This window comes from Pithys albifrons, chromosome Z, assembly GCF_047495875.1.
Source record: "Pithys albifrons albifrons isolate INPA30051 chromosome Z, PitAlb_v1, whole genome shotgun sequence".
NCBI classification, from domain to species: domain Eukaryota; kingdom Metazoa; phylum Chordata; class Aves; order Passeriformes; family Thamnophilidae; genus Pithys; species Pithys albifrons.
Window position 1 is genome coordinate 70,688,084 of NC_092497.1, and position 23,395 is coordinate 70,711,478.

Sequence of the window (23,395 nt, forward strand, 5' to 3'; positions counted from 1 at the left end):
CATGTCAGTTGAGAGGAATGGTACCATATCAGCACAGTAACTGTCTGAAACTACGTTATGGGACTTCTCTGTATTACCACAGCTGAGGTTTCATGCCTCACAGAACATATATTTCTTACAAAATTTAGATTCAGTAGATGTACTTGAAAATGTTTGTTTTCTAAAAGCAAGGATGCTCTTATTCTTGTCCTCCTAAAACATGTAGGTATTTGAAAACAATCAACCTATTTTTTCATAAACAGGCTTGAAAATAGTAAAAGCAGATACCAGCATCCAGACTCCTGTCAGCTTTATCAAGAGGATCCTGATGTGGTATGGAATGAACTGGCCTTTTTCAAAAGGTAGCACAAAAGGCTGTTGATTAAAAAGTGAGTTTGCTTCTTAAACGGTGACTACGTGAAGAAAAATACTGGTTTGTTCTGAAGATAGTGCTTTGCAGGCCATATAAGAGGAATTACTTGCAAAATTTCAAGGCAAACACATCTACCAAAAGCAGAAAAGGAAAACATCAGCTCTTTTTTCTTTCTTAACACCCACTCCCCCCACCTCCTTGAATCAGTGACAAGTTACAAGTTTGCTAGCACTAACAGAAACTGTATTCCGTGATCTAGGGATTGTGTTAATTAATGTGGCTCTCATCTGTTGGAGGTGTCGCTCTTCATTAGCCTGTATTTTACACACTGCCGTGCTTCATTTTTGGAATGAGGTGGTGAGGGGATAACCTAGCCAGCCATCCTTGTTTGATCTCTGTGATACATACGCAATGCAGAATGCCTCAGCTCTCTTGGTTCCCTGCCCTGTCCTGCTAATCCCAGCTGAGCTCATTATGGTGTAGCCTTGCTGCTACTCCTGGAGCCAGAGCTGTCCAAGCTAATTACTGGTAGCAGCAGAGCTGCCTGTTAAGGGTCTGGTGTGGATCTGCTAACATGGTCCTTGGTAGTGACCTGCAAAAAGCACAAGGGAATTGCTCTCTTTCTTGCTGCGCACAGCCTGTCCTTTGGGTTTAGTGTTGATCCCTTCACACAGCTCTTTCAGCTGTAGTAAGTATAAAACTTGGTGAAGGAAACTCTTACTTTAGAAAACATACAGTTTTCTGCTTTGATCTCATAATTCATAGGCTATTATACTCAGCCAAGCAAAGTAAGAAAATGTCCTTTTATACTAGACAAAAGGAAGTTAGTGTGGTATAATTAGCCCTTTGCTGCTATTTAACACTTTCAGTTAGTCATGTTGATTTTTTTGTTTTAACTTGAGTCAAGACATCCAGTAAGTTTTATTCAGACTTTGTTTTTGTCAGCGTTAAACAATATGTGTTTTCCCAATGGGTCACAATGTAAACCAATTTTGGGGCAATACCATAAAGGCTGCTATCACAGAATTTCAGCAGTAGCAAATTTTTTGTACTATGTAAGTCCTTGTGTTGTTTGTAAGTTGCCTTAGTGTATTACAGACAATATTGCCAGTAGCTATGTTACATGGGATGTTCTTGTATCTGCCAGTTACAATTGTGTGCTCATTCTTGTCACTTCATTGTCATCTTTGTTTACTGTTTTGAAACTATAACAGCAAATTATCACATGTAATTATTTTGTGGGTTTTCTTTTTGTGTTTTTATGTAAGAAAGAGCACTTTCTTGCTGTACATATAATTGAAGTTGTAATTCTTCCATCACTAATGAACAGATTCACCACAGGCAATAGTAATTCAAGAGCAATAAAGTAAGCCCTCTTTTTCACTCAAAGCCATGCAAGAGAGATTACTTGTGTATTGTACACACCCTTAAGGTTGGTACAGTTGCACTGTCTTTTTAGAGCTCCTGTGTGCTCACATTCATGGGCAACACCCTTATATCTTGTACATTGGAGATCAGTGGCCTTGACTAGATTGTGGTGAATTGGCATGAGCAAACAGAATACATAATTTATAAGACAAAATGAGATTGTAAAATTCTGCACAGTTCGTAGTAAGAAACCAGTCCAGCATCATGTTCATTAAGGGGAACTCCTTGTGTGGGTTTCAGAACTTTTTACTCCTTATGGGCAATGTCACTTATTTTTGGTTAAAGTAAGGAAGAGATGAATATCTATCTGCTGTGGGTCTATATATGTCTTTCACTAATAATGGCTGTTTTTAATTTGTTGAAGCAAGTCACTATTTCAAGATCTGAGCTTATTTTCTTAAGAAAGTCAATGCTATGGGTGGGTATTCTTTTTTAAGGTCTGTGAATAAAGAATATGATCTGTTGAGTTGTACTAATTACTCACATATATAATTTTACAAGCAGTGTAAATAAATCATGTTAACCCATAGGTTTTGTGGATGCACTTCCTTTGATAGACCCTACTGTTGTTAGCTTAAATTGATTTGGAACATTTATATGCCATATGAGTGTCTGTGTAGGCATTTCATTTTGGTTTAAGTAGTTTTAACTTTAAATGTGTTATTTTTGTCTCTGAGTAAGCCAAAGAGAAAATGTTAGGAAAATACGATTGTTTCTTGTTGTTTGTTTATGTGCTTAACATGTAAGAAAGATTTTCTCTCCCACCCTCTGAGGGGTAGAGTGATGAGGTAAATGTCTTTAATCTGCATATGCATGGATCTGACAATTGATGGATAATAAATTCAGTATAGGGTAAAGACAAGGAAAGCTCATTGATGCTCCCAGGTGCCAAAGTGGTCATTACCAATATTAGCATGCTGTAAACAGTCAGTTTGTAAGTTACGAATTCTGGTTTTAAATCAGGAAAAACTGAAATTGCTTCGGAAGTCACATGTTCTGGTGGTGCCTAATTCCAAATCCTGATGAAATTAGTGAAAAGACTTTGTGTCAGCCACTGCTTTCTTTCAGGTCCTTTCTTTTGTAAAGCCTTCTTCTCATCATGGACAAGGATTGCTATGACCTTAATGTAAGCTATTAAACACTATATATCTTTCAAAGGTGATACTAACACACAAAAGAATATAGGCTTTAAGACTTAAGTACCTGAAGTTTTCAATTTTTGTGAAGTTCAGAATGCCTAATGTCAGAGTTAATTTTTTTGAGAGTTTTGATGCAGAATGTGTGATGGTTTTCCCACTTTTTAAATGTTTTGATTAGTAATGAATAATATGTATATGTTGTATTGCTTTGCAATTAATGAAATATGTTTCAGAATCGTGGGCTGCATACTTTCCCTGAATAATGTATAAATTTATGCCATCTGTGCAAATAGGAGATACTATTTCTGTATTGTTACAGTCCCATACTATATTAGTAAAATATAATTAGTAAACTGGAATTATTCAGTGTTTGCTGAATGCTTTATGCATATATTTTTCTTGAATTTTCCAGTATTCCTCCTGAAATCAATGTATCACAGAATGAATCAGGTTGTAAGGGACCACAGTGAGTCATCTGGTCCAATGCCCCTGCTCAAGCAAGGTCATCCTAGAGCACATGGCACATAATTGCATCCAGACAGTTCTTGAATATCCAGTGAGGGAGACTGCACAACCTCTCTGGGCAGTTTGTTCCAGTGTACTCACACAGTAAAGAATTTCTTCCTCATAATCAGTTGGAACTTCCTGTACATCAGTTTCTGCCCATTGCCTTTTGTTCTTCTGCTTGTCACCACCAAAAAAGAGCCTGACTCCATCCTCCTGGTACCCTCCCTTCAGATATTTATATACACTGATGAAGTTCCCTTCGAAGTTCTCACTTCTCCAGGCTGAACAAGCCCAACTCTCTCAGCCTTTCCTCATCAGAGAGATGCTCCAGTCCCTTAATGATCTCTGCCCCTCTGCTGGATCTGCACCAGGACCTCCATGTCTCTATTGTACTGAGGAGCCCAGAACTGGACACAGCACTCCACATATGGCCTCACCAGGGCTGAGTAGAGGAGCAGGATCACCCACCTTGACCTGCTGGAAGTGATTTTCCTAATGCACCCCAGGATCCCATTGGTCTTTGTGACCACAAGGACACATTGCTGGCTCGTGGACAGCCTGTGGTCCACCAGGTGCTCTTCCGCAGAGCTGCTTCCCATCAGGTTGACACCCTGCCTCTACTGATGCCTGGTGTTATTGTATCCCAGGTGCAGGACCGTGCACTTGCCTTTGTTGAACAGTCTTTCTCCGCCCATCTCGCCAACTTGTTGAGGTCTTTCTGAAGGTCTGCACACCCCTTTGAGGTATTGGCCACTTCTCCCGGCTGTGTCATCAGCCAACTCCCTGAGGAGGCATCTTCATCTTCATCCAAGTCACTGATGGAAAAGTTAATAATGCTGGGCCCAGTACTGACCCTTGGGGAACACCACTAGTGGCAGGCCTCCAGTTAGACCCTGTGCCACTGACTATGACCCTCTGTGATCTGCTGTTCAACCAGTTCTTAATCCACCTCACTATCCACTCATCCAGGCCACACTTCCTGAGCTTGCCTATGAGGATGTTCAGAGAGACAGTGTCAAAGGGCTTGCTGAAGTTGAGGTAGTCAACATCCATCCAAGTAGTTGTTTCATTGTTGAAGGCAATCAGGTTGGTGAAGCATCATTTTCCTTTGGTGAATCCATGCTGGCTACTCCTGATCATCTTCTTGTCTTGAAGACCAGGGTGACATTTGCTTTTTTCCAGTCCTCAGGCACCTCTCCTGATTGCTGTGACCTTTCAAAGATGTGCATGAATGGTCCATCTCTGGTGTCTGCCAACTCTCTTGGCACTCAGGGGTACATCACACCAGGGCCAATGTACTTTTCATATTTGCCTAGGTGTCCTATAACCCAGTTCTTTTTGAATATGGAAAGGAAGAGGATTTTTTTGCTATTCATGTGATTTACCTTTATAGTAAGTGCATTATGGAATAATTATTTTCTGGCTTTATAAAAGTTAATTTTATGTGACATGCTTATTAAAGCTGCTCTCCCACTATTTAATCTTTCCCAAATAATATCAGATTATATTCCACCACATTTATGTTGTGGATTGAAAGCTTCATTTTTAATTTTATGAGTTACGAAATCTAATTTTTAAAATTCTCTATTATTAAAAAAAACAAAACCAAAACCAGAAATAAAAAGGTCCAGAATTTAAGTTCGCCTTGAGACCTAATCTAAGCTAAGAAAATAGTCTAAATTTTAAGACCTGCAATGTCTTGAGAAATCCTGTAGCAACTATCAACTAAACTCATGCCCAAACTGAAGACTTGGAAACAGAAAAAAGAGGTAAGTGAACTAAATTCCCTAAGCATTTTTTGAAGTGATCATTAATCACAGAATCACAGAATATGCTGACTTGGAAGGGACCTGCAAGGATCACTGAATCCAAATCTTGGCCCTGCACATGACCATCCCCAAGAGTCACACCAGCTGCCCGAGAGCATTGTCCAAATACTTCTTGAACTCTGACAGTCTTGGTGCTGTGACCACTTCCCTAGGGAGCCTGTTCAATGCCCAACCACCTTCGGAGTGAGGAACATTTTTCTAATATCCTCCCCTGACACAACTTTGGGCCATTCCTTAAAGTCCTGTCACTGATCACCACAGAGAAGAGATCATCGCCCGCCCTTCCTCTTCCCCTTAGACTACAATGAGGTCTTCCCTCCATCTCCTCTTCTCCAGGCTGAACACTCTACAAGTGCCCTCAGCCACTGGTGATATGGCTTCCCCTCAAGGGCCTTCACCGTCTTTATTGTACTCCTTTGGACATTCTCTAGTGGGTTAATATCTTTTCTGTATTGCAGTGCCCAAAACTGCACACAATATTCAAGATAAGGCCACCCCAGTGCAGAGCAGAGCAGGACAATCCCCTCCCTCAGTCAGCTGGTGATGCTGTCCCTGATGCCCCCCAGGACATAGTTGACCCTCCTGGCTGCCAGGGCACTGCTGGCTCACTTTCAACTTGCCATCGACCAGGACTGTCTGGTCACTTTACAGCATCTCATTCCCCAGTCTGTACAAACATCCAGAGTTGCTTGGCCATTAATGCTAATTAGCCAAGCAAAAACAATTCCACAGCTCTGCAAGGATGTCCCATTTTTGTATTTTCACGTGGGTCATTTTTCCAGTGAAGTATGCAATACCTGTGTTATGCCACAGTCATTTCTTGTTAGTATCATGTTACTGAAGGCTACAGAGGCAGGTATTTATTAACGTTCATATTCTGTGGTAAGAAAAACATGAAAATAAGCATATAGCTTTAGAGATAGAGACGTTTTTATAGATAGATATGCAACATAGGCATATATGTCTGTCTTTCTAGTATGTTTCTCAGGTTTTTAGATAAATTAAGATTTGTCTATGAAGCGCTGACTGTAGTCTTACTTTCTGTAGAGTTGTCTTGACATACACATCCATACTAATTTTTTTCCAGTTTAGATAGAATCATCTTTGTGGCTACATTACTTTGATTTTGCTGAAATTCAGGGTAAACTAATGTCTACATGTTGAATTGAATGGCTAATTGATTGCAAGCTAGCTAGTTTAACCTACTTTGGCATTTCCATATTAAAATCTGATTTGCTGGAATATAGGCATATCCTGGTCCTTTGGCCTTTAGGTACAGACTTCAGAAAGGTATAGATAACTGTGTATAAACTGTTGTGGATGCTTTACAGTTTTGCATCTTTCATTCTGGATTGTTCATAGGGCATCTGTTAATATATATACCAGCAACACTGAATTATCTTACATAGTACATTCTTCAACAGTAGACATTATGACATAAATCATCATTTTCACAGCTCACTGGAAATTTGTATAGTATGGTCTTATGCAGCTAGTGATAAGGAGTAAACGTTTATGAAAGTGAAAGAGAGAGCCTCATCATTCAATGAACCTTTGGTAGTGATTCTTTTCTCTGAGTGTTTGTATTGCTGTGCATGTTATCCATGTAGGAATGTGCTCGGGATCTTTAAAGCATGTGGAATCACTGCTCAATAGCATCCTTGCTCTGCTATAGCACCTATTTAATAAAGGTTTCCTATTAGTTATGCTTATTCAGGAAAACAAGACCTCTTGATTTCTGGTTTCCTTATTCCTGTAGAGTCAACTGTTACGTACCCTGTGTAGTGTCATGAACTAGTTGACAAGAGCCTAACTTGGTGTCAATAACAGCATGTGATGCCTCTTGCCTTTTGTAGTGGAGAAAAGCTAAATTAACTGTTCTGGAATTGTGGTAGTAATAAACACAAACCTAGGCTTTATTAGTTCATCTGCTGTATCTTTCCCCCACACACTCCGCCTTCTCGTTTTTTCTAGAGAACCTACTGAAATAATGCAGTTTCGATAACCTTGACTGTCTCTGGAAATAGGAAGTACTTGGTCATCAAAGACTTCAATTATTTAAACCTCCCTTATTGTGTGCAACATCTCAATACTCCAGTGTCGTTTGTTTGGTTGGTTTTTTGTTTGAGGTGTTTTGTTGGGGTTTTTTTGCAGTGAATATCTACGTCATGTGCCAAATTACTGGGGAACAAAGTGCATTCACACTACATTGGTGTTAAAAAGTGTCACCTACAGCCAATAGCCCTTCAGATTTATATGTTAACTCTGTAATCTTTCTTGTTTTCAGTTTTAGGAGTGCTGGGACATAGCAGACATCTTACTGCAAAGTACTGAAATCTAGTAGGTCAGGGCTCTTGTTTACTTTTCTCTGCAATATTAATTCTATAGTGCAAAGGCTTATATAGTTAAAATGATGGTGTGTCTGTGTTTGTTTAGGTTTTGGATGGATAAAAAGATTGCTAAATCTAAAATGCTGCCTTTCATTCTACTGAAACTAATTACAGCCTCAACTCTGCAGTTGGTGTCATGACTCTTCAGGGCTGTGACAAAGGTGCATGCTCACTGACTGAACTGGACACTGTGCAGTGGAAATGACAAGCTTGAGTGAGGCAAAGTGCAAGAGTGCCCTGTAAGTACTGTAAAATATGAGACACCAGCAGCACTGGGTGTACTACAGGGTGTAGTTTTTAAAACACCTTTTTAAGGGACCAAAGTCAGCTGTAAATGCCACATGCAGTATTGAGAAGCTTTTGCATAATGAACATATGTTGGGGCACGTTGGGGGTCACCATTTGTTGGAGTTGCCCTTATCTTGAGTAAGGGGGCAAGTGTGAATGATGGTCCGAAGAGCTCAGGCACAGCAGGCATCAGAAGGCTTGATCAGAAGGCTTACAAGAGTTTATTCAAGACAGTATTATCTAGGAGAGTTTCAGCTAAGAGAGTTTCTAAGAGTTTCGCAGACAGTTTTCTCATAGCTCATAGATCTATTCTCAGTAACATCCACACATTTTATATCCTCTCACATCCAACATGTCATGACAATATTGACCAGCCCATTCACCTCACATTCACCAAAGCATCTCATTGGTCACAGGACCCCCACACACACTACAGGTAGCTCTCTTCTCTTTAAGGGAGAACTCTAAACTGCTTTCCTTAAGGGATGCACTCAGTTGTCACCCCTACAAACATACATGGCCCTTTTTGTGAAGAGAATTATTTTCCTTTGTATTTCCTGTTGTATTTTCAGAAGGCACTGTGTCAGCTAACTCTTTTCCAGTGACAGTGATCCGTAAAAGATGATGAGATTAATGTTTTCTAATTTTAAAGCTTATCTCTAGAATAGTGTCAATCAGATTTTGTAATTTCCCACATCCTAGTTAACAGACAAGTTTGGAGGCTTAGTGTGTTTTCTGAAGTCATTTGCATTGGTGATTTTTGTTTCTTCTTCCATGTTTAATCTGACTTTTCTTGTCTGCAGATACTTGTACTTCAATGCCTGCTCATACACAATGGGATTGTATAGTCATGCTGCTAAACTTGTTTTTGTAATACAGAAATAGAGAAAGCCAGAATAGAGGTTGCATTAGTGATAAAATTTGGGCACTCTAGGGACAAGAATAGCAGAGACATGGTGAAGGAAGGATTCTGTGTGTTAGCTTCCCTTTGTATTGCTTGAACAGAACTTAGTGCCTGCCTTGCTGTTGGATCAGAGTGATTTCTGTAGATTATCTGAGTGGTTTAGAAATGATTTCTTGTACTTTTGGTAAGCACACTGCCTGCAAAAGGACTGTTGTTTTTTTTATCTCTGTGTCGTAGAGAACAAGTTATCAGTATTTAGATAGAAATGTCTGATATACAAGCCTACAGATAGGTACGTAGGTATAAAAATAAAGAAGTAAAAGTGTGTTTGTTAAACTGTACTGAATGTTTATAGAAGAAGCCTATAAATCTGCAGACTGTAACACCAAAGGACACCAAAGCTAGTAAAATTTCAGACTGCTATATTAAGAGAATAAGGAGGGAGTAATGAATATAAGTTTCTCTGCAACATCTTCTGTGGAGTTCTTGGAAATTCTGCTAAAGGTAGCAGCGCTTGGTGCTTTCTGGCAGATAAATTTAACATACAATGCTCGTTTTCCACTTTCCTTTGCATAGTACTGATTTTTGAAGGAAAATCTCAAATTTTAATGTTTACATCTATTTCCATTTAGCTAATCCCATATGGAACTTCAACAACTGAATTTTGCAAAGATATAGGGACATTTTCTTCAAAGAGTTTGAGTATTATTTTACAACAAAAATTATTAAGCCTTGTTTATGTATTCTTGCCTTATTTCTTGGACTCTTTTCCCTAACGTTTGCCATATTGGAATTCTAGAAACTCAGATGTGGAGCTAAGTGGATCTTTATTATGATCTTTGTGATAAATTCATACAATGTAACATTTGTATTTTCTTTAAACAGTTCTGGGTCAGTCAGCTGATGGTACAGTGAAGCAAATTAAAGATTACTAAATGGTAGATAAAATTTTTGGCATAGTTTTCTACCATCTTTTTACAAACTAAAGGTTATACTGCATGTTGAAACTATCTTAGTCGCTAGTCACTAGTGCTTTGGTTTTAGAGTAATTACTAATTTAAAAAATATATATATATATATATCTTAAAACTTACTCTTGACAACTGTGGCACTATTCACTTTTTTGTTATGTGAACAGACATTGGACAGGTGGTGCGGGGAGGTGCTTTTATCCTTTTTTCTCCTGAATGTGGGTTGTAAATCAGGGAGACTTCACTTACCACCAACATATAGCTCTCGCTGCAATTTTCATCCATCCTACGAGTGACTGTATTGGGAAACAAGAATGATGAAGACATATTTCTGGGAACTGAATGGACACATAAGATGGATAGCTCAAAGACTTTGTAGTCAAAGACTTTGTTTCCTTGGTTAATTAAGACTATACATTTCTTAGTGTAAACTGTAAGTTTACAATACTCTTCCTGTAAAGGAATTACATTCCGAATCATTTGAATGATCACAAAAATGGCAGTAATGCTAGTACTTCTTACTTTACTCTTACTTTGACAGCATTATCCCCAGACATATGTAATGGTTTTTTCGCTCGCACAGTCTGTATCAAACACCTGCTCCTAGGTTGACTCTCACCTCCCAAGGCTGTCAGTTGACACATAAATATACAGGCCCATGAAAAGAACATAGCTGGTACTGCAGGCAAATAAAGTTGAAATGTAATGTTGTAGGAACAAAGTGAAGAATTTCTGTCAGAGTAGTATTTCACATGTAAAAGTTGGCTAAAGTTTCTGTCTAGCTGATTCTCCTGACTCTGAACAAGTTTGGGGTAGTAGAAAATTAATATGAATATTTGCATTATGATGTATCAGACCTAATTTATGAAAGCCTTTTCCTGTATTTTCTGTATGGGCTTTTTACAAAAGTACGTGTAATGTGCATGTGCATTCTACTTTGGTTTTACAGAACAGAATTTTTACCCCTTGAAGACTCAAGAACAGAAAGTGCAATTCAGCTTCGCTTACCTAGAAGATGTTTCTATATTGTTGTGCTGTCTTTCCTCTCAAGCAGATTTTTTTCTGAGAGAAAGGAAACAAAGCTGCTTCTGCTGTCCCATTTTCCTTGCAAGGATTATTAGGCATTTATCTTAAGCTTTGGATAAGAAAAAATTCTCTGACACTACTTTGACCCAGTGCCTTTAAAACTTACTTCTTTTAGTTACTGTAATAAGCAGTGCTACTGTCCCTTTATAAGGACACTATCAAGAAGCATGCAAACTTTTTCTGTCTGATTTTTTTTAGTTTTGTTTTTCAGCCTTCAACAGTCTTCTGTGACTCTGGAGGAAAACATTTGAAAAAACAATAGTTAACCCCTTGGACTCAGATTCTCTGACTGAAGCAACTTCTGGACTAGCCCCCTGATATCTGTCCACACCAGAAACAATATGCATTAGGAGATTATGATTGGTTATGCTTGTTTCTCCAAAGAGTCATCCTGCTGCAGTCTCTACAACATATAATCCTTGGGAACGAGTCAGTTTCCTCAGTGGGTTATTCCATTTTATGTGTTCAGCTCTAGTAGAAATTAGATTCTCTGCATGGTTTTATTTTCCAGATAAAACTCCCTGGGACAAGTGGAAAAAAGTCTTACTGTTTGTTTGGATGTTTATTTTAGACTGCCATGAGCCTGCTCTCTTAATTCCTTTTATCTATATGCCAGGGAATGTAGGAGTCTCCTGCTTGCCTTACCTGTAAATGCTGAAAGCTGCTGATGAGCAATGGCTGACTTAAGGGATGCGTTTTACTCAGGAGGCAGTAGTTTTGTAGAGGACTAACTAGAGTCTTCTGGCAATGGGTTAACCCAGGGTCAGCAAATCTGGAGGGAAGGAGACCTTTAAAGTCCTAAGAGCAGAGAGAAAGTTTATGCTGTAGTTCAGGCTGTCTTCCTAAATTACCTTTTCTTTAATGCATTGAGACCCAAGTACACATGTGTATATGTATCTTAGATTTGGAGCTATGTGAGAGCTCCTGATAATTATCTTTAGAATCGCTGACAATTAAAAATGGTGAGTACTAGGATATTTTGTTCTAGCAAGAAAGTCTATTTTGCAAAAGCCCTACTTTTACACAGATGGTAGGAGCATTTCTCCTGTTCCAGTAACTTGATAAGTAAGCAACTATTACAAAGACTTCTTGCTGATGCCTATCTATAAAGAAATCAGAAGTAATTCCTTTAGCATAATGGATTCTATAGCACACTTTTTATATACTACCTCTTCCTGTATTTCGAATGGCTGAGTATTAAAAAATAACTAAGTAAAGGAAGAGTAATCAAAAGTATTATATTGCAAAAAATAGAGTTCAGAATATTGTATGGTACTGGAAACAGCAGATGCTGTAACTGTGGATCAGCATCAGTACCTTAAAAATATATGCAATAGCACCATACACTATGATCTGGATAGATTTGATCTCTCTTGATTTCTTAATATCCTTGTTTTAACATTACCAAGTGAGACTGTGTCAGTCATGGTTGGATAAAAATGAAGTGTTGGTATATAAAACAGAATGTTACACTCTTTCCTGTTCCTGATGGTGCATTTTGTAAATGGGTTACAAGTAAGAAGAATTATTTTTTCATTACGTTATTTGTAGTAAGCAACCTTGAGGTTGTTTTCAGGTTGTAAAAATAAAATACATGATTCTTAGTTCTGGCATGCCATATTAGAAGTTCTGACATTCTTCTAGGAAGTACTAATAAATTCCTGCTAATTTAGGATGCTGATTCCTGTTAATTCAAGGACTCAATGGCTCCTCCTTGGGGTTGGAAATTATTCTTTGACCATCTAATCTAGAGCATCTAAGACTGCTGTTGCCCTGAACTGTTTCTTGTCAACAGAGTAATCTTTAAAAGTATTTTGGAGTAGATTATATTGTCAGAGAAGGTCAGCTTTTTTTGGAATGAGATCAGAAAATATTTATTGTTGACAAAGACCTACTGAAGACATACAGTAAAATCTACCAGATACAGTTACAAGCAGTACAAGCTTTTTATGCACAAGACTCAAGACCATTACAGTTTCAGGTCTGCATAAAGCTGAAAAACAGTATACTAATTTCTAGACTTTGCATTGCTTTAAGTCATTTTTCTCCCATCTGATGGGCTATCATTTAAACTTTGCAAAGCCACTAGAAAATACAACATTTGAGTATAAATAAGAGCAAGGCATTTTTTCTGGATGGAGTTGTAAATTCTGGATTTTGTTTCAGTCTGCTAGCTTTTATTGCTTTTTCAGCCACATTACAAATCCAGTCTGTATTATTTTTGCCTCTCTTTTTAATAGCAGAAAAGTCTGTGTGGGAGCTAAATAGTTATTTTAAAGTCTATTTTCAGTTCATCTGATAGACAGATATAGGATTACCAATCGTATATGTCACTCAGTTACGTAACCTGCATTATCAGCGAATCTGGTAGGTTGTTACTGTAAATTTTCAGTTATACAGTCTTTTTTAGGACTCTCTAAACCTTGACTATAAACTAACCAGGACTGTAAAAGCTCCCACTGTGTCATCAGAAAAGAGTTGTTTGCTATGTTTTGAAAATGTTTTATACCTCACTATGTTAGCATTACCATTGCAGATACGAGTTTAGATTTTGAGTTTGAAGAAATTTTATAAAGTTTAACTGAGTGGTTACTTATTTTCTTTTGTTCTGAATTGCTGATATGTATTTCTAGTAATGAATCTCCTTTGCCTAAGATTATTTATGTATACAGCTAGGAGATGTTTTATGCAAATTTTCAGAGAAAATTCTGAACGGTTTTTGTATTGTTTTTAAAACACATTCAAATGTAGTTGTTTTATTTTTATTCCTTTCCATAAATTTATTAATGGATAAGAGTTTATTTACAGAAATCTGGAATTTCAACATCCTTCAAAGTTTCACCTACACCCCTTAACTATATAAAAGATTATGTAAGTTTTCAGAGTACTTCCCAGTATTTGATAAACACTTGCACAAAGGTTGTGCCTATTAGCTCTCTATTGTTTTATATTATATCCCAGGAACTTCTCTTTTTAAGAATTCATTTAAATAATAGGATGAATCATCATCATGGCAAGGCTTCGCAAACCAAGATTTGGGCAGAGCTCTCCCCACGTGGGTGTGCCCTTCCAGCCTGTGAAGTGGATATTTTAGGTGAGGCACAGCATGCACAGAACTGGCCCCACCCTTTAACTCCTGAGGTCCATCTGCCGCAGCCAAGTGAGTTTGTACAGTGACAGTGAAGTTCTCGGGACTGGAACCTTCAGCCCCTGGTATTGCCAGGACGTCTCCCATCCAAGTACTAACCAGGGCTGACCCTGCTGATCTTCCGAGATCTGATGGGATTGGATGGCAGGGTGGCATTTAACTGCCAATAGGATGAATACACAGCAGAAATGTGACAGAGACAGTAAAATGCAGTAGTAGCCTTTGACTTTTCAAAAGGTGTGAATTTTCATGAGACCAATTTATACTTGCACTTAGGTTGCTTTGTCTTTTCTCTTGACCTGCATATTTTCATTGTATTCAGATTGCATCAGTTTTTGTTGAAATATAGTTCAATGGTTTATTTCCTTTGAGTCTATAGAGCAAACCCTTTTTTTAAAAAAAAAGTGTTTTTTTCTAGTGTGATAACCATGGACTTCCTTTTGTCTTCTAGATTGCTGTGTGTATTTCATTTTTGAACCTTAATCTTTTCTTGATGTCATGTGTGGTCTGCTTTACAGCACTTGGGTACTTACATGCAGCAAATTCTTCCTTTCCTTCAGATTCTAGATCTTCCTTTCTTGCAAAATGCTTAGGAGATTGAGGGGTTTTAGTAGTTTAATAGACATCATAGTCAAATTGTGTTTATGAGGTGCTGGCAGAAATAGCATGCAAACTTAAATACAAGCATATGAGAGTAGATTTTCCAAATTTCAGTTTTAAAAAGATGTAAAGTTTGTTTACCTCAAAAAATGCTGATTTAAAATTTTCATACTTTATTTCCTTCCTCAAACAGAAAGATACATAGCATGAAAAAGAGAACTAGAAAGCACCCTGCTTGTCAACTGATATATTGTCATTAGGAAGCTTGTGAAAGAGTGAGGTGAAAGTGCCCTCCATGATTGATGTTACTGTTTTCCAAAACAGACAGTTGACTTCTTCCAAATTTTCATAGGTTCATACTCCCCCTGTGGTTCCTTAATACACTCATTGCTGAATTTCCCTACTGGGAAAAAGAGTTGTGCTCAAATGTTTGTGCCTCTCAGTATCATAAGATGAAACAGGAAAGATACTTAACCTAATCTACAACACAAACGTACAATTTCTTCCATTTTGTTTAGTAGCTACTGCATTTTTTATGAAAAAATTATTTGATATCAGATACAAAAAGTTTATACCTTTATTTTTTCTTTTTTAAATTGAGCTTGTAATTGTAAAATGTGAAATCCATGGAAAATCCTAAAAGAAAAAAAACTGTAGAAACACAGTTAGATGGAGATTAACATAAGGCATTTCTTGCCTAGTCTTGAAACATCTTCACCTCCCAATGTTTCTACGGTCAAAAGATTTAGAAGACAAGTACTAATATTCAAAGATTTGTGTTCAAGTTCAATGTCTTAAGTCTCCCAATCAGCTTAGGAACACTTTACACAGAAACTACCTTTTCACTGTTGAAATATGTTAAAAGCTTTCATCTCTCAGCCTCAGTTTGTGTCTTGGATGGTTTCAGATGAAATAAACATGGTGCCCTTTGCTCAGCACGTGCTAAATCAAGCGCAGCTATTTCAATTCACAGAGAAATCCCCTTTCAGTTAGGATCAAAATCTGGCGCGTTTCTTCTTTCCATTGTTTGATGTGTTAATTGAAACTGAATAATGCAAAAACTGATGCATAAGTCCAGTGAGCATATGTTTAAGATAATTACAGCAAATATTAGCCTAATCTGCTAAAATAACTTTGGAACCTTTGTTCATGATACCTGAAATTTGACACTGCTGTTCTGACTTGATAGTTCCATTAGGTTAGTATTCTTTACCACTCACAGAGTTTATTTTTAATCCTATGAGTTGCAGGATTGCAGAGGCAATCCTTCTTTCACCCTCAGTAAGTGAGGGAAGCGTCTCATGTCAGAATCTGTGCAACTGAATCACAGGTCTCTTTAAGAACCTGCTTCAAAAAAGTGTTGTATGTGAACCTTTTAAAAGACTAGTGGACTACACATAGTCTGTTAAAGTCAATCTCGCTTTTGGTTGAAAAAGCACACTGAGATGTTTATCTTCAGACTCGTTTGTATTATTTTCTGTAGAGAGAGGAGAGCTTCATAAAAATAAAATGATTCTCACCTACTAAGTTGGGACATAACTGTGAGACAGTGAGGGAGAAAATGGAGTAAATGAAAGGCTGGAATGCAAGTATTTCCCCCACCCTGGCTTTTTGCAACTAGTTCTTTCAGGCTGAGTAATTTCTGCCAGCGTTGCATTATACTTCAGCAGTTTTCTGTGACTTCTTCAGTTACCTTGAATTCTGCGGATTTCTTTCTTGCTCTTAGAAAGGTCATACTTGAACCTTTTTTGATGCTTCTTCCAACTGATCATGTTCTCTTGTTATTGGGTAAAGTAGCAATTATACAATCTCTGCAAAGAGCTGTATAAGAAAGACCACACTACATCCTTTCTTCATTGAGCTGCAGTCTTGTAACAAAAAATGCAGTCTACAGTACTTTCTTGGTTAATTTTAGAGAACTGAACTAGATGTCTGTTTCTTGTTACAATGCATATGAATACAGGTGGTGGTTTTTTTGGTTTGGTTTGGTTTGGTTTGGTTTGGTTTGGTTTGGTTTGGTTTGGTTTGGTTTGGTTTGGTTTGGTTTTTTACAAGTTCTAGCTAGAGTAGTTTAAAGGTTTTGTTTTATCACATTGTTTTTTTGGGGAAAAAAAACGAGTAGAAATCAGTATAGGATCTGTTTTCAAATGAGTTAAATACTTAGAAATTTACACAAGTGCAAATGTTTTGACCACGAGTGCTAATACTTGCATTCAGAACTTAAAAAGTTAGTGAACAGAAGACTTTCAGGATTCAGATATTAGAAATAATAAAAGAAACCAAGAAACCAACTAACTAATGAACTAATTATGATAGGCTATCATAGGCTAGGATGGCAGTAATTGGTTCAAAAGTGAAGGCTATACCCATGTTAGTTTCCCAAGATTGAAAAAAAAAATTGAACTAAGGATTCAGGTAGCAGTCCTGTCAGTGGAATGCAATTTATGTAGTTTGTTTTAGTGTCACAGCATATGATTTTCTACATACAAGACTTTTTATATGTGCAGTTCCTGTGAAATCACTAGGAGGAATCTAGTCTCTTGGACGAGACCATGAATATGAGACCTGCTGTCTAGCTGATGTGGTAATGTCCTCTTGCACCAAGAGTGGTCCTGCAGTAGAGGAGCTCTTTTAAAGATAGGCAGAAGTGGGTATTGGTGTTGGGGGGTTTTCTTTCACCCTGTCATCTTAAATCATGTGCCCAACCCATGACCATTGTGGTACTCCTTTGCTAGACTTAATCTATTTACATCAGTGTCTTGCTTGGATGAGCCTAAAAACAAGACACAGCCACATGTGCAGTTTCAGAAGAGCTGAACAGAATCAGTTCTTTAAATTGACTGATTCTTGCCTATACAGCTAGCATGTTGTTAGCCATCACCATGAAGACGTGTTTCTCCTTAGGAGCACATTTTTTCTGCAAAGCTGCTCTCTAGCCCATTGGTCTTCTAGCATGTGTTGTTGCAAGTGACTATTCTAACAGGACTTCACCTTAAGTCAACTTTGTTACATTCCCCTCAGCCCATTCTCTCCCTTCCTATGAAGTCTCTGTGAGCAGCAGTCCAGCCATCTAGTGAGCTTCTCTCAATTTTATATAATTTGTGAACTTGCAGTGAGGCAGGCACTCTAACACATCTTTGAGGTTGTTATTAAAGACAGTAAACAGTTCTGACTCTGTTATGGATCCCCGAGGAATGCTTATAAATGCTAGCTGCCAGTTGTACTCCACATGACAGATCATCACCCCTTCAGCTTCACAGTCCAGCCAATTTTACAGACACCTGACCTCATTTTCAATTCAGATCTCAGCTCTTAGGCAATAAGAGGATGGGAAACCATCTCAAATACCTTTCTAAATTGAAGGTATACACCCTTGACTGCTCTCCATTTATTCTTACAGCCAGTTATCTCTTACAGAAGCAGTGAGGTTCATAAAGCAAGACTTTTCCTTGGTAAATAGGTGCTAGCTGTTTTCCATCACTTTGTCCATTAGGTGACCGGACATGATTTCCAAGACAATTTGCTCTGTAAGTTCACTACAAAAAAAAAAGAATGGCCTGTATGGGGTTTGTGTGATTTTTTTGTTGTTGTTTTAATCAATTTAAATTATATCAGAAGAGAGTGAACCACGCTGGGGATACTCACTTTCCAGAAGGGGAACCACATAAAAATAAAGCAACTAATCAAAAATCTTCAACCCCCTCAACATCAGAATGAGCAGTACAGAAACCTATAAACAGCTGGAGACTGTTAAAAAAGATATTGTAGCTGAAACCCACCTGAAATATGTGCTACAATTTAAAAAATGAAATTAAAATAGCAGAATCACAGAATATGCTGACCTGGAAGGGACCCAAAAGGATCAGTGAGTTCAACTCCTAGCCTTGTACAGGTCAGTCCCAAGAGTCACACCATGTGCCTGACAGTATCACCCAAACACTTCTTGAGCTCCGGCAGGCTTGGTGTGCTACCACTTCCCAGTGCCCAACCACCCTCTGGGTGAAGAGCCTTTGTCTAACATCCAACCTAAACCTCTCCTGACACAACTTCAGTCCATTCCCACAAGTCCTGCCATTAATCACCACAGAGAAGAGATCAGTATCTACCCTTCCTCTTCCCCTCTCAAGGAATTTGTAACTGCAATGAGGTCTTCCCTCAGCCTCCTTTTCTCCAGGCTGAACACACCATGTGCCCTCGGCCACTCCTCATACGGCTTTCCCTCAAGGCCCTTCAACATCTTTGTTGCCTTCCTTTCAGTGCTCTCTAAGAGCTTAATATCTTTCTTTTGTTGCAGTGCTCAAAACTGCACACAATATTCAAGGTGAGGCCACCACAGTGCAGAGCAGAGCAGGACTATCCCCTCCTTCGATCAGCTGGTGATTTTGCTTGATGCCCCCCAGGACACAGTTGGTCCTCCTGGTTGTCAGGGCACGGCTGATGCACATTCAACCTGCTATTGACCAGGACCATAGTCCCTTTCTGTGGCACTGCTTTCCAATACCTTATTCCCCAGTCTGTACAAACATCCAGTGTTGCCTCATCCCAGGTGCAGAATCCAGCACTTCCCCTTGTTAAACTTCTTATGGTTGGTGATTGCCCACTGCTTTGATGTGTCCAGGTCTCTCTGCAGGGCCTCCCTGCCTTTGGGGGAGACAGCAGCTCCTCCCAGTTTTATGTCATCTGCAGCCTTGCTCAGTATCCCTCCCAGTCCTTCATCCAAGTCATTTATGAAGCTGTTGAAGAGTACAGGACCCAAGATGGAGCCTTGTGGAACCCCACTAGTGACAGGTCCCCAGTCGGATATCACCTCATTCACTATTACCCTCTGTGCTTGACCTGTGAGCCAATTGCTCACCCACTGCATGATGTGTTTATCCAGCTGTGTGTTGGACATTTTGTCCAGAAGAATCTTGTGAGGGACAGTAAAAAACAAACAAACAAAAAGACAGGACTTTCCTCTCATGTGTCCAATAACTGCATTGTCTTTCAGGGTTTTTTTAATACCTTCCAGAATAATCTTCTTCATAACTTTACCAGGCACTGAAGTGATACTGACGGGCCTGTGGTTGTCCTTCTTGAAAAGCACGGCAACATTCACCAGCTTCCAGTCAGCTGGGACCTCTGTGGATTCCCAAAAATCATTGAGAGAGGCTTTGTGATGACATCAGCTGCTCTTTGAGGATTCTGGTCTGAATCCCATCAGGCTCCCTAGATTTGTGGGGTCCAGGTCAAGTAGCAGATGCCACACAATTTCAGGTTGACGAACTTCACTGAGAGCAGCAATGTCAATGTTGAGCCATGACAGTTCGTGGGCAATTAGAGCAGAACGACGCTCAGGACGTCCACTATCCCCAGTATCAAGCATGGTTCTGATGTTCCAAAATGCGAGTGTTAATTTGAGCACACCTTTGCAGGCAGGTGTGTGCCTTTGAAATCTCTTTGTTTTTGTTTGACTGCATGGAAGATGCCGGTTGGCCGCGGTTATCCAACCGGGTGTGGAAATGAGCCTTGTTTAGGTCACCTTTGCTAGGCCCCTCTCCGTGTGGAGCAAGCAGTGCTGTCCCTAGAAAAGGCTGCTTGGTCATTCAGGATGCTGCCACAAGAGACTGTCATCTCCGGGGTCAAGTCTCTAATGACCCATATCCTGAACCACCTGCATGCAGGGTTGGGTCTGCGGCTTCCAGCTGCTTCCTATCACCTGCCGTTTTTGACCCTCGCCTGTCACTACAGGGCTTTGCAATGTGGGTGAACCCTTCAAGCCTGTGCAATGGATTTTTTAGGTGAGGCACAGCGTGCGCAGAACTGGCCCCACCCTTTACTCCTAAGGTTCATCTGCCATGGCCTAGCGAGCTTGGACGATGACAGTGAATACCTCAGGATGTAGGTTTGGTTAGAGTATCCTTCTCTTAGATGGATGGCCTTACAGGGCTAAACGAGCTCCATCTGCCCGGGTTTGGGGTTGGAGTTGTCCTTCTCCTAGGATGGTTGCCAGACGGCCGACGAGCCCATCCTGCCTGTGGACACACTTTGTCTGACCCTTCAGCTGAGACCTGTCTGGCATGGGAGACCCTACTGGTGGCACAAACCACCTCCAGTATAGCTCTCAACCTCATGAGGGCACCCAAGCTTCTCCCCCGCAACAAGGGGGTGTCCCCGGAGAAGGGTTGATATTACAGAATAAACTATGGAAGTAATATAGTAGTAGATCAGGTCTGGAAAAGGGGAGGAAAGATTTTGTTATTAAGTTTCCAAAATAGTTGCTAACTGCTAAGATATATCTGCACAAGTTTGGCTGGTGGTTTCCCCTGATATGGAGTACTTACTCCCTTCTAAATAGGATTCTGCCTTCTACTGGTCTGTTTTTCTTCTCAGGCATTTTCTTACCTCAAAAGATCAGTTGAAATGTCTTAGTGTACGTTACAATCAGCATTGTATCTGATATTTGGAAATTCAGATGATTTATGAGTTTTTAAAAGTTGTTGAACAAAAGACTCCTTATGTTTTAAGGATGCTAAGTGTTATCAGGTTAGAACTAATTCCAGAGTGTTGACAACTTTTTCCCAGTACTGATATGGTTTTGGTTCAAATTTTTTTATGATTTTAGTGGCACCTATGTGATTGTTCTGTGGTTCTTATGTTTTTATTTTCTCTCTTGTAAACTGAATCTTGAAGTAGAATTAGATCAGATGAAAATACACCAATCTGTGAGTAAGTTCACAATACAGCATCTTATATATTTTTACAACAAAACAGGGAAGGTATTGTTTATGTAATTGCAGTGGGTTGACCCTGGTACCCACCAAACCTGCCCTCTGCAAATAAACAGGGGAGAGAAAACACAGAAAAAAATTCATGAGTTGCAATAAAAACTGGGAGACATCACTCACCAAATACCATCACAGACAAAACAGGCTCATCTTGGGGATATAATTGAATTTATTGCTAGAAAAATCAGAGCAGGATAATGAGAAGTAAAAACAAAACTTAAAAACACCTTCCCCCCACCCCTCCCTCATTCTCAGCTCTATCTCCTCGCCCTCATCAGTGCAGGGAGACCAGGAATGGGGGTTACTGTCCGTTCATCACTAGTTGTTCCTGCCACTGCTCAGGGAGAGGAGTCCTTCCCTTGCTCCCTGTGGAGTACCTCTTGTAGGAGATAGTTCTCCACAAACTTCTCCAGCAAGAGTCCATCCCATGGATAGCAATTCTCCACAAACTGCTGTAACGTGAGCTGCTCTTCCACATGGTGGAGTTTTCCAAGCATATCCTACTCCAGTGTGAGTTCTCCACAGGGTCACAAGTCCTCCCAGGAGACCCGCTTCACCATGGGGTCCTCTCTCCACAGGTCTGCAGGTCCCTGCCAGGACCTTGCCTCAGGACAGATTTCCTACAGGTTCACAGTTTTGGGCATCCACCTGCTCCAGCATGGGTTCCTTCATGGGATGCATGGGTTCTCTACCCTGTGGTCCTCCGTGGGCTACAGGGGCACAGCTGCTTGACCATGGTCTGCACCATGGGGTGCAGAAGAGCCTCAGCTTGGACACCTGGAGCACCTCCTTCCCCTCCTTCTCCACTGACCTTGGTTTCTGCAGAGTTGTTCTTCTCATGTGTTCTCACTCCACTCTTCTCTAAGTGCAATTACATCTGTGCCATAACTTGTTTGCTTTTTAAATATGTTATCACAGAGACATTGCCATTAACTCTGATTGGCTCAGTCTTGGCCAGCAGCATGTCCCTCTTATAGCTGGCTGGCATTGGCTCTGCCACACATGGGGAAAGTTTCTGGCAGCTTCTCACAGAAGCCTGCCCTGTAGAACTCCTGCTACCAAAACCTGGCCACATAAACTCAATGGAGATGTCTGTAAGATATACTAGTTGTGAGGTTATTTTGTCTAAAAAGGTTGATTTCTTTTTCTTGAATGTGTATTTTATAAGCACAAGGCCATACATATGATTTGAAAATATAGTTATCTCTTAGTTCTTCACACACCTATTAATGCGATTAATATTTATATACACACACACACACACACACACACTAAAATATTTGCAACTTACATGTATTCACTATTTTCTTTTTCAATATTAATTATATGTATACAAATATATGTGTAAAGTCTAAGATATGTTTATGAAGTTCTCTCCAGAATATGAAATGGTTTTTGTATGTTGAGATATAGTGAAATAGAAATTTCTGCTTATTCAGAATCCTGTTTTAAAAATAGTTTGACAAACTGTGTGAATTTGAAAGTAAATCAAAATGATGAAATTCTTGTAAGAATTGATCATTAATATCTTCTTCTGTATTTCTACAATCTTTACAGTTGTTGACGGTTCTGTGAAGATGAGTTTTTGTCAGTCAGATAGGTAATATATTACCACTGCTCTTCCATCACTCCTCTGATTCTTTGTGTTACTAGCTGTTCCTGGACTATATGGGAGAAATATTCAAGCAGTCCACAGTAATACAGTACAGTCTATGGCATCTCTGGTGAATTCTTTGTGCACAATATTGTGCAAAGAAAAGTAGGAGAACTGGGGAGTACTCTTTTTGTTCTTAGCATTAAAGCCTTTACCATTCTTTATCACAGTTTTCTGCTGGTGGCTGTTTTCTTTTTTGGTGATAACATTGATGACTTGAATGAAAAAATTAAGATTTTTTTTTCCTTTATTTAAAATTTTATCTCTAAAGCTAGGCTGAAATATCAAGCTGCTGAAAACTGAAAATTACTGTTTTCTCATTTATTACTTTT

The 23,395-nt window shown here is 39.3% G+C and overlaps 1 protein-coding gene across 1 annotated transcript in view; it reads left to right on the forward strand.

Moving 5' to 3' along the window:
- The window catches only part of CNTLN (centlein), a 200,530-nt gene that overhangs the window by 104,567 nt on the left and 72,568 nt on the right, over window positions 1-23,395 (forward strand). Inside the window, 2 exon segments of the mRNA XM_071581574.1 lie at window positions 243-366; window positions 21,299-21,350. Of these exon segments, the coding sequence (XP_071437675.1) occupies window positions 243-366; window positions 21,299-21,350 (176 nt within the window).